Source organism: Bos indicus, chromosome 6, assembly GCF_029378745.1.
Source record: "Bos indicus isolate NIAB-ARS_2022 breed Sahiwal x Tharparkar chromosome 6, NIAB-ARS_B.indTharparkar_mat_pri_1.0, whole genome shotgun sequence".
In the NCBI taxonomy this organism is placed as follows: Eukaryota; Metazoa; Chordata; class Mammalia; order Artiodactyla; family Bovidae; genus Bos; species Bos indicus.
In genome coordinates this window covers 84,378,164-84,392,865 of record NC_091765.1, presented here as the reverse complement: position 1 = coordinate 84,392,865, position 14,702 = coordinate 84,378,164, and the positions used below count along the sequence as shown (strand labels likewise).

At 38.5% G+C, this 14,702-nt stretch overlaps 1 protein-coding gene across 3 annotated transcripts in view; it reads left to right on the top strand.

The window, feature by feature from the left end:
* The first annotated feature begins 6,021 nt into the window (after window positions 1-6,021).
* Window positions 6,022-14,702, top strand: part of TMPRSS11A (transmembrane serine protease 11A) — a 67,101-nt gene continuing 58,420 nt past the window's right edge. The window contains exon 1 of one of the 3 annotated variants that reach the window (XM_070791541.1): window positions 6,022-6,247. In XM_070791541.1, the coding sequence (XP_070647642.1) occupies window positions 6,240-6,247 (8 nt within the window). In that variant the 5' untranslated portion in view covers window positions 6,022-6,239. The remainder of the gene's footprint in view (window positions 6,248-14,702) is intronic. The other 2 variants (XM_070791539.1, XM_070791540.1) reach the window with 2 other exon arrangements.

The window sequence follows — 14,702 nt, the reverse complement described above, 5'->3', positions numbered from 1 at the left end:
CAAGAGATTTATAGGGGTAAATTTCTGTGAAAAAAGTGGGACATATGTTGGAAGAGGAAAAGAGACCCTTCAAGATGCAGTTCAGGTCCAAAATTTGTGTAGTAAAGGGGAAAAGAAGAGTTCGGGAAAAAAGTATCACTTGGCAGTGCGGGTGCAAGAAAATTTGGCCAAGCCTATGGGGAGTCTTCAAATTAAAGTCAACCATCAGAGAAGTTCCACATTTTCTAAGAATATGCTTGCCTTAATACGCCTGCTGTGTGCTTGTATACTGCTTCTATTAGGTAAATAACACCATGGATATAATGGAAAAAAGATATTTAAAGTGTTTAAAATTGAAAAGGTAGTGATGTCTTTAGCAAAATATAAAATACTCTTGCAAATCAACAAAGAAAGGAACAACCATATTAGAAATATGGACAAATGATATGAAATGGCAATTTATAAAAAAGAAGCAAGCATATAAAGCAAATGCTTAAAGAATTAGTATTCAGATTATTCAAATACAGTTAAAGCAAATGTAAGGCAGGGCTTTATACCTAATAAGCAAGTAGAATAATAGCAAGTGCAAGGAAGGATGTAAACCTTCATGAACTACTGATATTTGCATCAGTTTTAGTTAAATTATGTATACACTTGTCCTGCTGCTGCTGCTAAGTCACTTCAGTCGTGTCTGACTCTGTGTGACCCCATAGACGGCAGCCCATCAGGCTCCCCTGTCCCTGGACTTCTCCAGGCAAGAACACTGGAGTGGGTTGCCATTTCCTTCTCCAATGCATGAAAGTGAAAAGTGAAAGTGAAGTCGCTCAGTCGTGTCCGACCCTCAGCGACCCCATGGACTGCAGCCTACCAGGCTCCTCCATCCATGGAATTTTCCAGGCAGGAGTACTGGAGTGGGGTGCCATTGCCTTCTCCAATACACTTGTCCTATGACCCCCAAATTCTAAAATATATCATATCATGCACAAAGTCAATTTCAAATTGTTTCCTTCTACATTTTCTTCAGATCAGATAACTTGGAAAAGTTTTAATTTTCTCATATAATTTCAAGTTCAAGCTAAAAATCAAGAACACAGGAAATCTTCATTTAACAATAGTTTAGCTATGAGAGTAGAAGACTTATGACAGAAAGAAAAGCATGCATTCTCAAGTAATGCTGTTAGCCTTCACAGTCTTGAGAATTGATGACCCATCTCTATTGTTGAAGGAAGGAGAGAGTGTTTTCTCACTTTGAATAAATTTCCCTAGGCTGTTAGAGTAAGCAGTAAATGATGACCCTGGCATTCTATGCAAAATAAATGACATATTTTCATCTTTCAGAGGTGCAAGGAGTAGAGGGAAGGTTTTGAACATTAATCTTTTAATTTTAATAGATTCTTATATTTATAACTAATACCTGTAACTGCATTAACTCACAATTTTGATTGAAATTAATACATTATCAAATTTTCTTCCTTTTTTCTACTTAATGTAAGACGTAAACAGTATGATATCCATGCCAATGATATTCCTAGATTATAATGCAAGCCACGTTCTTTCTTTTGCACAGAACAGGGTAAACAGGCTTCTGAAACCTCTAGGGCAATAGCTTTCATGGGGACCATCTCTCAGGAGACAGAGATGCTAAGTAAGTGGGATTCCAGTTTTGCCCTGCTCAACTCAACCAGAACTACTTCAGTGTGATTTGCTCATGTATTTAACTTCAGCATAAAACTCATTTAGAGTAAATGGTTCCATTACTTCATCTCCCCCACCCCCAAATAACTGTTGTAATTCATCATTTTAAGAGGATGTTTGTTAATATTTTGTGACTTAGTGGAGGTGGGGTATAGATTCTTATGTTAATGAGAAGGAGATTTTGAAGAGAATAAATGCAAGTCATTACAATTTAATAGATGTAGAAGACCCGAGAATGGATGAAGGGAAATTGGAGAACAATATCTTGTTTGGGCATTTTAAATTTGAGATATCAGAAACAATACCATATAGAACTATTCCAGAAAACAGAACTTTAAATCAGAAGAATTATAATAAATATTTAAAGAGATTTGTGGGTCAGATGCTTATAGATGATATCTGTGGCAGTGGATTAGAAAGTATGGAAGACAAATTTCATGATATGAATTTGGCAGTAATTTCTTAGACATGACACCAAAAGAACAGGCAACAAAAGAAAAAAAATGGATAAACTGGACTATGTCAAAATTTAAAACTAGATGTCCATCAGCAGATGAATGGATAAGAAAGCTGTGGTACATATACACAATGGAGTATTACTCAGCCATTAAAAAGAATACATTTGAGTCAGTTCTAATGAGGTGGATGAAACTGGAGCCTATTATACAGAGTGAAGTAAGCCAGAAAGAAAAACACCAATACAGGATACTAACGCATATATATGGAATTTAGAAAGATGGTAACAATAACCCTGTGTACGAGACAGCAAAAGAGACACTGATGTATAGAACAGTCTTTTGGACTCCGTGGGAGAGGGAGAGGGTGGGAAGATTTGGGAGAATGACATTGAAACATGTAAAATATCATGTATGAAACGAGATGCCAGTCCAGGTTCGATGCACGATACTGGATGCTTGGGGTTAGTGCACTGGGATGACCCAGAGGGATGGTATGGGGAGGGAGGAGGGAGGAGGGTTCAGGATGGGGAACACATGTATACCTGTGGTGGATTCATTTTGATATTTGGCAAAACTAATACAATTATGTAAAGTTTAAAAATAAAATAAAATTTTAAAAAAATAATAAATAAAATAAAATAAAAAAACTTTTGTACATCAGTGGACACTATCAACAGAGTGAAAAGGCAACCCATGGAATGAAAGTACATATTTGAAAATCAAATAAGGGGTTAATAGCCAGAAATATCAGAGAAGGCAATGGCACCCCACTCCAGTACTCTTGCCTGGAAAATCCCATGGACAGAGGAGACTGGTAGGCTGCAGTCCATGGGGTCGCTAAGAGTCAGACACGACTGAGCGACTTCACTTTCACTTTTCACTTTCATGCATTGGAGAAGGAAATGGCAACCCACTCCAGTGTTCTTGCCTGGAGAAGTCCAGGGACAGGGGAGCCTGATGGGCTGCCGTCTATGGGGTCACACAGAGTCAGACACGACTGAAGTGACTTAGCAGCAGCAGCAGCAGCAGCAGCCAGAAATATATAAAGAAACTCTATGACTCAGCAACTAAAAATCAACCAACCAAATTCAAAACTGGGCAAAAAACTTAAACAGTATTTCTCTAAATATACACAAATGGCAATAGGCATATGATGTGTTGCTTCCCTGGTAGCTCAGCTGGTAAAGAATCCGCCTGCAATGCAGGAGACCCTGGTTTGATTCCTGGATCAGGAAGATCTGGAGAAGGGATAGGCTACCCACTCCAGTTTCCTTGGGCTTCCCTGATACCTCAGTTAGTAAAGAATCCACCTGCAATGCAGGAGACCTTGGTGTGATCCCTGGGTTGGAAAGATCCCCTGGCAATCCACATCAGTATTCTCACCTGGAGAATCCCCATGGACAGAGGAGCCTGGCAGGCTGCAGTCTATGGGATCACAAAGAGTTGGACATGACTGAGCAACTAAGCACCCACACGTGTTGCTCAATATCACTATCATTAGGGAAATTCAGATCAAAACCACAGTGAAATACCACTTCACATCCATCAGGATACAAAAAAAAAAAAAAAAAACATAAAATAGCAAATGTTGGCAAAGATATGAAGAAATTAGAATACATGTTCATTATTGGTAGAATATAAAATGATATAACTGTTATGGAAGGTGGTATGACATGTCTTAGTTCTTTCTGGCTGCTATAACAAAAATAGCATGGAGTGGGTAGCTTACTAATAAACATTTGTTCCTCACAGTATGGAGGCTGGGAAGTTCAAGGTCAAAGTGCTGGCAAATCCATGACTGTTGAAAGTTTGCTTCGTGGTTTTTAGATAGCCATCTTCTTGCTGTGATCTGACATGGCAGAAGAAGAAACAGAGTTCTTTGGAGTTTCTTTTATCAGGGTTCTAATCTCATTCATGATGACTCTACCCTCATGACCTCATCACCTGTGGAAGGCCCTACTTCCTTTATCATCACATGGGGGTTAGTATTTCTACATATGAATTTTGAGAAGACACAAATAGTCCATAACCAGTAGCTCCTCAAAAAATGAAACAGAGAATTTCCATATGAACAGTGATTCTATTTCTGGGTATATATCCAAAAGAAATGAAAACAAGGACTGATATGTGTATACCCATATCCATAGCATCATTATTCTCAATAACCAAAAAGTGGAAGTAACTTGTTACTCAAGTACATCAACAGATGAATAAACAAAATATGATATGTATGTATACAACGGGATATAATTACAGTTTTAAGAGGAAGGAAATCCTGACACACGCTATAATATGGATGGACCTTGAGGATGTTAAGTGAAGTAAGCCAGTCACAAAAAGACCTACTATATGATTATACTAATATGAAGTAGTTTTAAAGTCCTTAGAGTCATCAAATTAATAGAGACAGAAAATAGTATAGCGGTTGACAGAGTCTAGGGGAAGTGGGAAATTAGAAATTAGTGTATAATGGGTACAAAGTTTCAGTTTGGAAAAATGAAAAAGTTCTAGAGATGGATGATGATGATGGTTGCAGAACATGTGGGTTCAATCCCCGGTCAGGGAGTTAAGATCCCACACATCCCAGAGCCAAAAAATCAAAATGTAAAACAGAAATAATATTGTAACACATTCAATACTTAAAAATCATCCACATCAAAAAATCTTTAATAAAATAAATAAAATGGTAAATTTTGTGATCTGTATATTTTATCACATTAAAAAAGAGAGACAGGAAAGGAGGGAGCACAAAGAGAACAAAGAAATCCATGTCAAGACTAAAACAGAGATTGGAGATTTTTAGATACAAGCCAAGGAATTCCTGGAGCCACCAGGACTAGAGGAGGCAAGGAAGGGCTCCCTTAACCTTTGGAGGGAGTGCAGCTCTGATGACACCTTAATTTCAGACTTCTGTCTCCTGAACTGTGAGAGATTAAATTTTTGTGTTTGTTGTAATTTGTGACAGCAGCTTCTGCAACCTAACATAATCATGTAGGAAGCAAAGTCATCAGCTAATAGTGAGAAGTGAAGGGATTTGAGTAAAGAAGAGAGGTGAAAAATTGCTGTTCAGGAGTGTGAGAAAAGGAAAGGCTGTGAACTATAAATTGACTACCTGCAGCACTAGGAGCCACTTTAGGATGACAGAAATTTAAAATTGGATCTATCAGTTTGTGTGTTTTTCTACAGGTTTGTATATCTGCATAAGTTACAGGTGTAGAATCATAAAAAGTTGGATTTATCTAAGGTTATAAGTGAGAGAGAAGTTGGCAGCATATGAAAGTGAAGTGAAGTGAAAGTCACTCAGTCGTGCCCAACTCTTTGCAACCCCAAGGACTATACAGTCCATGGAATTCTCCAGGCCAGAATACTGGAGTGGGTAGCCTTTCTTTTCTGCAGGAGATCTTCCCAACCCAGGGACTGAATCCAAGTCTCCCACATTGCAGGCCAATTCTTTACCAACTGAGCCACAAGAGAAGCCTGAGAATTCTGAAGTGGGTAGCCTATCCCTTCTCCAGTGGATCTTTCTGACCCAGGAATCAAACCATGGTCTCCTACAGTGCAGGTGGATTCTTTACCAACTGAGCTATCAGGGAAGCCCCAGCATACGGAAGGAGGCAATTTTTTGTTCAACAAAAATTTAACAGCATTTCCTGAGTCATATTATAAATCTAGGCTTTAAGAATAGCTGATTGTTTTTATTGAGAGCTTTTTATGTGAAGGTTTCTTTAAGATATTTGTATACTTACCAATAATCTTCTTTAAACTCTTAATCCTAGTGCATTCCTAAGGTATTTCTCATGCAAATCCCTGTAACCAGTTTCTTCTCCCTTAATAAAATTAGTCAATATCAAAAAAAAAAGAAAGAAAGAAATATTGCTTTCTTGTTGGGACTGTGCTCTCTCTGGGCTCTTTTCTTCAAGCTGTTCTATGGGTTGAGGCTTCTCTGTTCAGACTTGTCAAACTAGTTTCATTTCAAGTGCTTGTAATTCGTTTCCTTATTTCTTCCAGCCTTAGACCTCTAATATATCTAGAGATGTCATATAGTTGATTAGAAGGTCAGATTGAGTGGGTGCACACCTTGAGATCATATTCTTCCTCCTACAGATAATGTATCGGTAAGTTCAGTTTTGTTTAGTAATGGCTTGTTTGTCTACTCTCTGTCAATGGCTAGATTCTAGGTGTATCCGGAGGACTGCCTTGAGGTGTCCTCAGAGGATTCACTCTGCACTGGATGTTGTAAGATTTCAGAAATTATTATAGCAGCTGGATTAATTATTCTTTATAGTTAAAATGAATATTTTTGTATTAAAATCATTATTAGCTTTATTTCATGTTGCCAAATTCAATAGTTGGGATTTTAGAAGAAGTTAATGAAAAAGTATATTAAGTTGTGTCCTGATTGCTTCTGATTTTGGAGGGGATGGAAGAAGGTGTTAATCTGATTTAAGAAAAGCCTCCTTTCAGCAATCTGATTAAACTTATCTTCTGTAACACTTTACCTTCACCTGCTTTTTCTTGCACCTTATAGTCAGACACTGGGAACTAATGCAGATTGGGAGGTCAAAAGCTGCCAAGACACTTACCTTTATCTGGAAATGTTAGGACTTCTTGATGAGAGAAAGAAGATGAATTAAGTTTGGGGAAAATATGTTTACTCTCTAAAATTTTTCCTATTAAATATTAAAGATAAAAGAAAACTAAATGATTTCAAGGTTTTTATTCATAGTAAGGTTTGCTTACTGGCATAACCTTTGATAAAATTAAAATAGTGGTTTTAAACATCCATGATGACAATAATATTTCACCATTGCTTATATGTATGCCATTTCCAAAACATTTTTACATATATTATTTCATTTATATGCATGTGACTATATTTCATAATAGTCAGGACAACCTTGTAAAATCAGCAGAACAGAAATCAACTACCATTTTAAAATGAGGAATCTGAGGAAAACAGATGTTAAGGGCTATGATACCAGAATCAGAGCACTGCAACCCACAAATCCTTAAGTCTGGTCTTCCTGGACTCTTGCAGCCTCTCTAGGTGGCAAGGATTCCACCTGGTGAATTTCAAAGATGAGAGCTTGACACAAGATCAGCCGCTAAGCCCAGTGAATTTCACTGGGTTTCCTTCCTCACTAATAAAATACACATTTAGATCAGTTCTTTAGTGAGCAAATAGTAGCTGTCAGAGGGTCTCTGAGATCCTTAGATGGGGTCTACAATGCTTCACACAAAATTGGCACTCCACAAATATTTGTTGAACAAATTAATGAATAAACAAATGCAAATGTCTAGCATTAGTGTTTTGCTTATTAAAATTCTTTGAATTTGAAAATGTATATTCCATGCCTATAGAAATCATGATATTGTAAAGCAGTAGTTCCAACCTTTCCTATTTCACATTTTCCAAAGTATTCTTTTAAAAATATCAAGTTTCATGATTATAAACACCAAAAATCCTCTTTTTTAATGCATACGTGTTTAGAGGAATGTTTTCAGCTTAAGGGAAGTAAATTATAAGAGTAATATGGGGAATCTGTGCTATTATTTAGAACCTCCATGACAAAGAGAACAGTGAGAAACACTGAATTTTTATGGTTTCTTTAAGATAAACTCAAGGAACATTAATCCAGGATTTGGAGGAATTGCAGGAGTTGGCCAGTCAGGCTTAAAGATTGAGGCAAAGCAAATGCTTAATAATTACTATGACGCCCTATGTCTCACCTACACAAATTCTACAATACGCTGTAGAGTCGTGCTGACCATCCTTACTTCTCTACTAACAAGAAACTCAATGTGGAAACTGTGTCAAAGCATACTTGATTCATATCATCGCTGTTTCTGTCTGTTAAATCTTGGACTTTTTTCTGGGGGTTTTGTGACCTTCTTCTTGACCTTTCAGAGATAGTCCTTAGTGTTCCAACTTTGCAATGAATATCCACTTGCATTTGCTTTTAGCGATATCCTTACCCCTACTCTTTCCTATAAATTTATTAGTTGGGTGATGCAGTCACTTAAAATCTCAATTATTTCTCTTATAAAAGATAAAATATCAAATGACTTCTTCATCTGAGATTTCTGTCCTTTACCCAAACAACTGGCATCTCTCTCTTCCTGGGCTTCCCTCACAGCTCAGTTGATAAAGAATCCACCTGAAATGAAGGAGACCCCGGTTCAGTTCCTGGTTTGGGAAGATCTGCTGGAGAAGGGTAGGCTACCCACTCCAGTATTCTTGGGCTTCCCTTGTAGCTCAGCTGGTAAAGGATCTGCATGCAGTGTAGGAGATCTATGTTAGATCCCTGGATTGGGAAGATCCCCTGAAAAGGGAAAGGCTACCCACTCCAGTATTCTGGCCTGGAAAATTCCATGGACTGTATAGTCCATGGGACCCCAAAGATTGGACATGACTGAGCGACTTTCTCTCTTCCTACCACTTCATAAATGCAAAACTTAGATTTCTCCTTGTCATTATCCTCATTTAGAGAAAAAGTCCTGGAAAAGTCTTTGCAAGCATTCATGTTTTACACTTTAATTTAATTTTGAACACTCATTTTAATCAGCTTGTTAATTTGCCAAGTTCTTTCTCTAATATTGGGCTTCCTTAGTGGCTCAGAGGGTAAAGCGCCTGTCCTCAGTGCGGGAGACCTAGGTTTGATCCCTGCGTTGGGAAGATCCCCTGGAGAAGGAAATAGCAACCCACTCCAGTACTCTTGCCTGGAAAATTCCATGGACTGAGGAGCCTGGTGGGCTACAGTCCATGGGGGTTACAAAGAGTCGGACACAACTGAGTGACTTCACTTCACTTTCTCTAATATACTCAAAAACTGTATCTTCAGAGTTAAAGTCAAAATAACAGGCTAAAATTTCCATGTTACTTACTGATCACTAAATTTGTATAAATTATCAATTAAATTTTACTGTCTTGTTAGATTTTAGCAAATTCATAGTGCTTGCTAGGTGCTGCATATGCACTACATTATATTAGCTCATTTAATTATCACAACAATTCTTTGATCAAGCAGTATTATTATCTCTATTTTATAGAGGAAAAAGTGACTAGCCCTACATCACAGGCTAATGAGTAGAAGAGTTGGGATTTGAACAATGTGGAGCCAGTACATGTGGGTTCAATCATGTTGCGTTAATGAAAACATGTGACTCTGTTCTACCTCTAATCTGAAATCTAAATTCAACGCCATTTATTTAGACTTTGTGCTAAACTACCACAATAAAACTCCCTGTTTTGCTTATATATGAAGGTTGAGAGAATTAAATGCCAGTCATTTAAAAAAAAAAAAAAATCCCAGTCATTTCTCAGATTAACGCTAGAGAAATCCCCCTTACTGAAACAGGACAGGGAAATCTAGAAGGGACTCATTAGGGCTGGGTAGATGGTAGAGGAAAGACAGAGCTGCCAGGATTCAGAGCAAATCCAGCCCAGCAGGAAGATATGATAAGCAGTGAGTAACTATCTATGCCAGGAAGAGGCAGGGGTGGGAGGATCCCTCCAAGAGGATGATTACATCCATAGCGATTCCAGGAAAGGTGTTCTTAACCCCCTTTAGTTCACATTTTCTTCTTCCAGACTCAAATGTTCAGTTTTGTTCCTTTTTGGTCAGTGCGATCATTTTTTTTTTTTTTTTTTTTTGGACCCAGGGGAAGGTATTTCCCCAAATAGGTGAAGAAGTAGGGTCTTGTCTCTTCTGATGTTCTATTTTCTTTTTCTGAGTCACCTGAATTCAGTTCAGCTTGAATCTCTTCATTATTTTCTATAGACAATCTTCTTTGGTCTGAAATCACAGTGATGTTTTATTCAATTTTGCCCCTCCTTCTTTGTCACAACCCTCACTTCATTCATAGCTGAAAATTAAATACAGAAGGAATATTAGAAGTTTTCTTTGTTTCTTCTTTTGTTGTTAACCTTCTGACAATGAAGCATTGCATGGAGTAGCTGCTGCTGCTGCTGCTGCTAAGTCACTTCAGTCGTGTCCAACTCTGTGCGACTCCAGAGACGGCAGCTCACCAGGCTCCTCCGTCCCTGGGATTCTCCAGGCAAGAACACTGGAGTGGGTTGCCATTTCCTTCTTCAATGCAGGAAAGTGAAAAGTGAAAGTGAAGTCGCTCAGTCATGTCCAACTCTTAGCAACCCCGTGGACTGCAGCCTCCCAGGCTCCTCCGTTCATGCGATTTTCCAGGCAAGAGTACTGGAGGCGTGGAATAGCACATTGGTGTAAATACATCTGTTGTTGTTGTTTAGTCTCTAAGTCATGTCTGACTCTTTTGCAACCTCATGGACTGTAGCCTGCCAGGCTCCTCTGTCCATGGGATTTGTTAGGCAAGAATACTGGAGTGTGCAGCCATTCCTTTCTCCAGAGGATCTTTCTGACTCAGGGATCAAATCCAGGTCTCAAGCATTACAGACAGATTCTTTAGCATCTGAGCCCAGATAAGCCCAAATGTGATTATTAATTCTCCTCATACATACCTGCTTTTACAGCCTTCTTTCATTCCTCTTCCTCCCCTCTAGATGACCTCTGCTACTGTCTAGAGAAAGAAAAACCAATACTATACTATAGTATAGTTTGAGAGTTCTATACCCACTATACTCTGAGAGTTCACAAGCATTTAAAGTCAGTAGAAAGGAAGAAGATGTGCAAGCAAAAACAAATTCAAGGCTTGACCACAAAGGAGATGGGTCGTTCCTCTGACCAGTAAAACACCCTCTGCCTTCACTTTATAAAAACTTCACAACACTTCATAGAAAGTGTTGATTTTATCCTCCAAACATTCTTGTCAGACTCCTCCCCAAAAAGTTGGGCCAGAGGTAGGTACTATCTCTGCAACTGGCTGCATGAGTTGAGCAAACCGTTCACCTATAAAATGAAGATAAATAATTCTACTAACAAGAGCATTTGGAGGATAAAATCAACACTTTCTATGAAGACAGCAGTTGCCAAATAGTAGTGCTTGATCTTATCACCTTTAGTACTAAGTGTCATTCTAAAATAGTCACAGAGTACCAGACAGATACTCACATATCAGGGCCTATTCGGTCACCATGAAGGGTTGCTTTTCTGTAACAAATGACTGAGTTCAGCTGCTCAAAGGGAATGGTGATTTTTATTGATGGAAGGAGAGTTTGGCACTTTGGTTTATAAGAATGTTCCTCCAGGGATGGGTGCCAGGCTATGAAAAGAAGAGCAAAGTTTTCTATACTAATTGGCTCCCAGGAATTCAATGCATTTAGCACCTTTGACAATTATGTTATGAGTTAAGTAGACTATAGTTTGGCCTGGGAAGCTAACCAATAATCAAAAGGTTAGCAATAATAAACCTTTTCAAATCATTTAGTGTATCTTAAACCTCAGAAAATTGTCTCTATGAAGATTTATGGGAATATTGCTGCTGCTGCTGCTGCTGCTAAGTCGATTCAGTCATGCCCGACTCTGTGCGACTCCATAGACAGCAGCCCACCAGGCTCTTCTGTCCATGGGATTCTCCAGGCAAGAACACTGGGGTGGGTTGCCATTTCCTTCTCCAATGCATGCATGCATGCTAAGTCGCTTCAGTCGTGTCCGACTCTGTGCGACCCTATGGACAGCAGCCCACCAGGCCCCTCTGTCCATGGGAATATTACCTGCCTGTAAATTGGCACTTGTATAATGATCACATGTATCTAGACTTTTATAATGATAACATGCAACTACAAGAAAGCAGAAAACTAATGCTAAAAAGTAAAGATTTAGAGCTTGTAGATAAAATGACAAAGGGCATGTAGTTGACTATGGAGTAAACCAAAGTGACTGCCTTCAGGGGAGGTCTTTTTAGGAAGGGAAAAGTGAAAGTGAAGTTGCTCAGTTGTGTCCGACTCTTTGCGACCCCATGGACTGTAGCCTACCAGGTTCCACCATCCATGGGATTTTCCTGGCAAGAATACTGGAGTGGGTTGCCATTTCCTTGAGGAGGATCTTAATGGAGGAGGGGATCCATGATGTCTTTTGCTAACTCAAGTCAACTTTGAACTCACATATTTAAAAGTCATCAGCTTAGAGTTTGGTTACTGAGAAAATGAACATCCCAACTCTGATCATTAACAATTCACTCTGCTTTGTATATTCTTCAAGGTGTATATCCTTCAGTCTTCAGATTTGCAGAAAGCAAAGTTACAAAATTATTCATATTATCACCATGTTTTTATTGATAACATCTTTGGAAAAATCATACCATAAATAAACTCTTTTAAACAATGAATAATCAAACTTAATGAAGGTAATGGATAAACTGGATTTCACACAGATTATAGGTTACATTAGTCTAAATAAATGTCTTCTGTACTTGTGCTTTCTTTAAAGGAATGCAACGTGCTAATTAGGTCATGACTAGGGATTACTTTCAGCTCTTTTCCTACTTTATTAGAGTTCACTTTGTATTCTCCCAAGTTGTTACTTGAATAAAATAGTCTTATAATTGTATCATTAAAATAGAATTCCCTTTTAATAGTCTTCTCCCAACTCCACAAAAATTACAGAATATTTTATATCTCACTAAGGCTACAGATTTCTGCCCCTTTTTATGAAAGTTACATTTTCCATTGCAAAAAAAAAATTCTAAGATCCTCCAAGATTCCCATATGTCTGTGTATGCATTCTTTCACATTTAAACACTAACCTAGGTGCTGTTGTGAGAGGATTTTGTAGATATAAGGAAGATCTTAAATCACTTTTTTTTTTGGTAATATTTATTTGACTGCATCTGGTCTTAGGTGGTTGTGGCATGCAGGATTTTCATAGCGTCATTCAGGATTTTTCCTTTGCAGTGGATGGACTCTCTGGTTGTCGCATGTGTGCTCCAGAGCACACCAGTTCAGTAGTTGAGACACACAGTCCTAGTTGCTTTGTGGTATGTGGGATCTTAGTCTTCCAGCCAGGGATTGCACCCACATTCCTTGCATTGCAAGGTGAATTCTTAACCACTGGACCACCAGGGAATTCCCAATCAGTTGACTTTTAAATGGAGAGATGACAATTAGTAAACCTAACCTAATCAGATGACACCTTTGAAAAGAACAAGACTCTACCTAGAGAAAGATTCAGAATGTAAGAGATTTGATGGGAGGAAGATTCCCCATAGCTGGCTTTGAAGATGGAGCGGGCTACATGACAAAAACGTGGGTAACCTCTAGGAGCCAAGAGAGGCCTCTGACTATACAGTCAGCAAGGGAATAGGAATCCTGGTTCAGTGTCAAGGAACTGAGCTCTGCCTAAAACCTAAGTGAGCTTGGAGGAGGGTCACAAATGTTAGATGAGACTGCAGTACCAAACAACAGCTTGATTTCACCTTCATGAGATCCTGAGCAGAGAACTCAGCCATGCCATGTACTGAACTGTGAGTGAATAAGTGACTGTTGTTTTAAGTTGCTAACTTTACGGTAATTGTTACAGCAACAGAAAATTAATACACCAGTGTTTGTTTAATGGGTGCAGGTAAAAAAACATGCTTAAGCATCTCTACTTACAAACAGGCTAGATTCCAAAAGGCTTTATGAAATATATTTCTTTTCAAATCTGAAATGATATCATGCAAACCACTAGCAGAACCTCTTCATAATGGGTGGTTGATGATGTATATTTGCTTTCATGCATTTCTTGTTCATATTCATCAAAGTCGATATTGAGTTGAAGTTTATTCATATAGGATTAAGTAGCTATGGCTTTAACCTATGAATCCTGCAACTTTTGCAGTTTGGCATTGTGCACCTAATATATAGCCCAAAGGTTTTCTGAAAAAGGAGACACGCTCTAGATGATAATGTATCACCCCTGTATGTTGGCTACCATTTGCCCCTCAGTGTTCACAGCTCCTTGTACGGGACTTGTGGACGTGACTGCCAGGGCACTTGAAGAAGCATGTCAATGAGTGTTGAACATTTTCCTGCCTACTGTCTCATAGTCTGTAATAGTGTGAGTCTGCATAACTCTTGATGGCAGGGATGCGATCTTGCTGTGTCTACTTTCTCCATTTGTACTACTCAGAGGAACTATGTCATGATGGGAAGATAAACTTGAAAGTTTGTGAATCTCCTTGAGATCTAGCCTTTCTCTTTGGCCTATTTTTAATCTTGAATGAAGATACACTGATAAGATTCTCTAGGAAAATAAATGATCATATATGATCATAAATGAAGAATGAACTGACTCTTTGTCACCTTCTCCAGGGGATCTTCCCCATTCGGGGATCAAACCTGGGTCTCCTGCATTGCAGGCAGATTCTTTACCATCTGATCCACTGGGGAAGTCTGATATGATTACATATATAATAATAATCTAGTTAAGCATTAAATGTAATCAGCATGGTGGGGGGGGGGGGGGGTTGTTACTCTGGCAATGAGAAAAAAATAGTGTCCCTGAAGTTAGAAGACATGAGTTTGAGATGATTGCTAGTTCTTCTATATTGAAGAAGTCACTTAATCATCTGTAGGCCTCAGCTTCCTTAACTGGAAAATGTGCTGCATTGTACTAAATAGTCTATAAGTTCATCCTTCATTTCTGAATTTAGATTTTATCC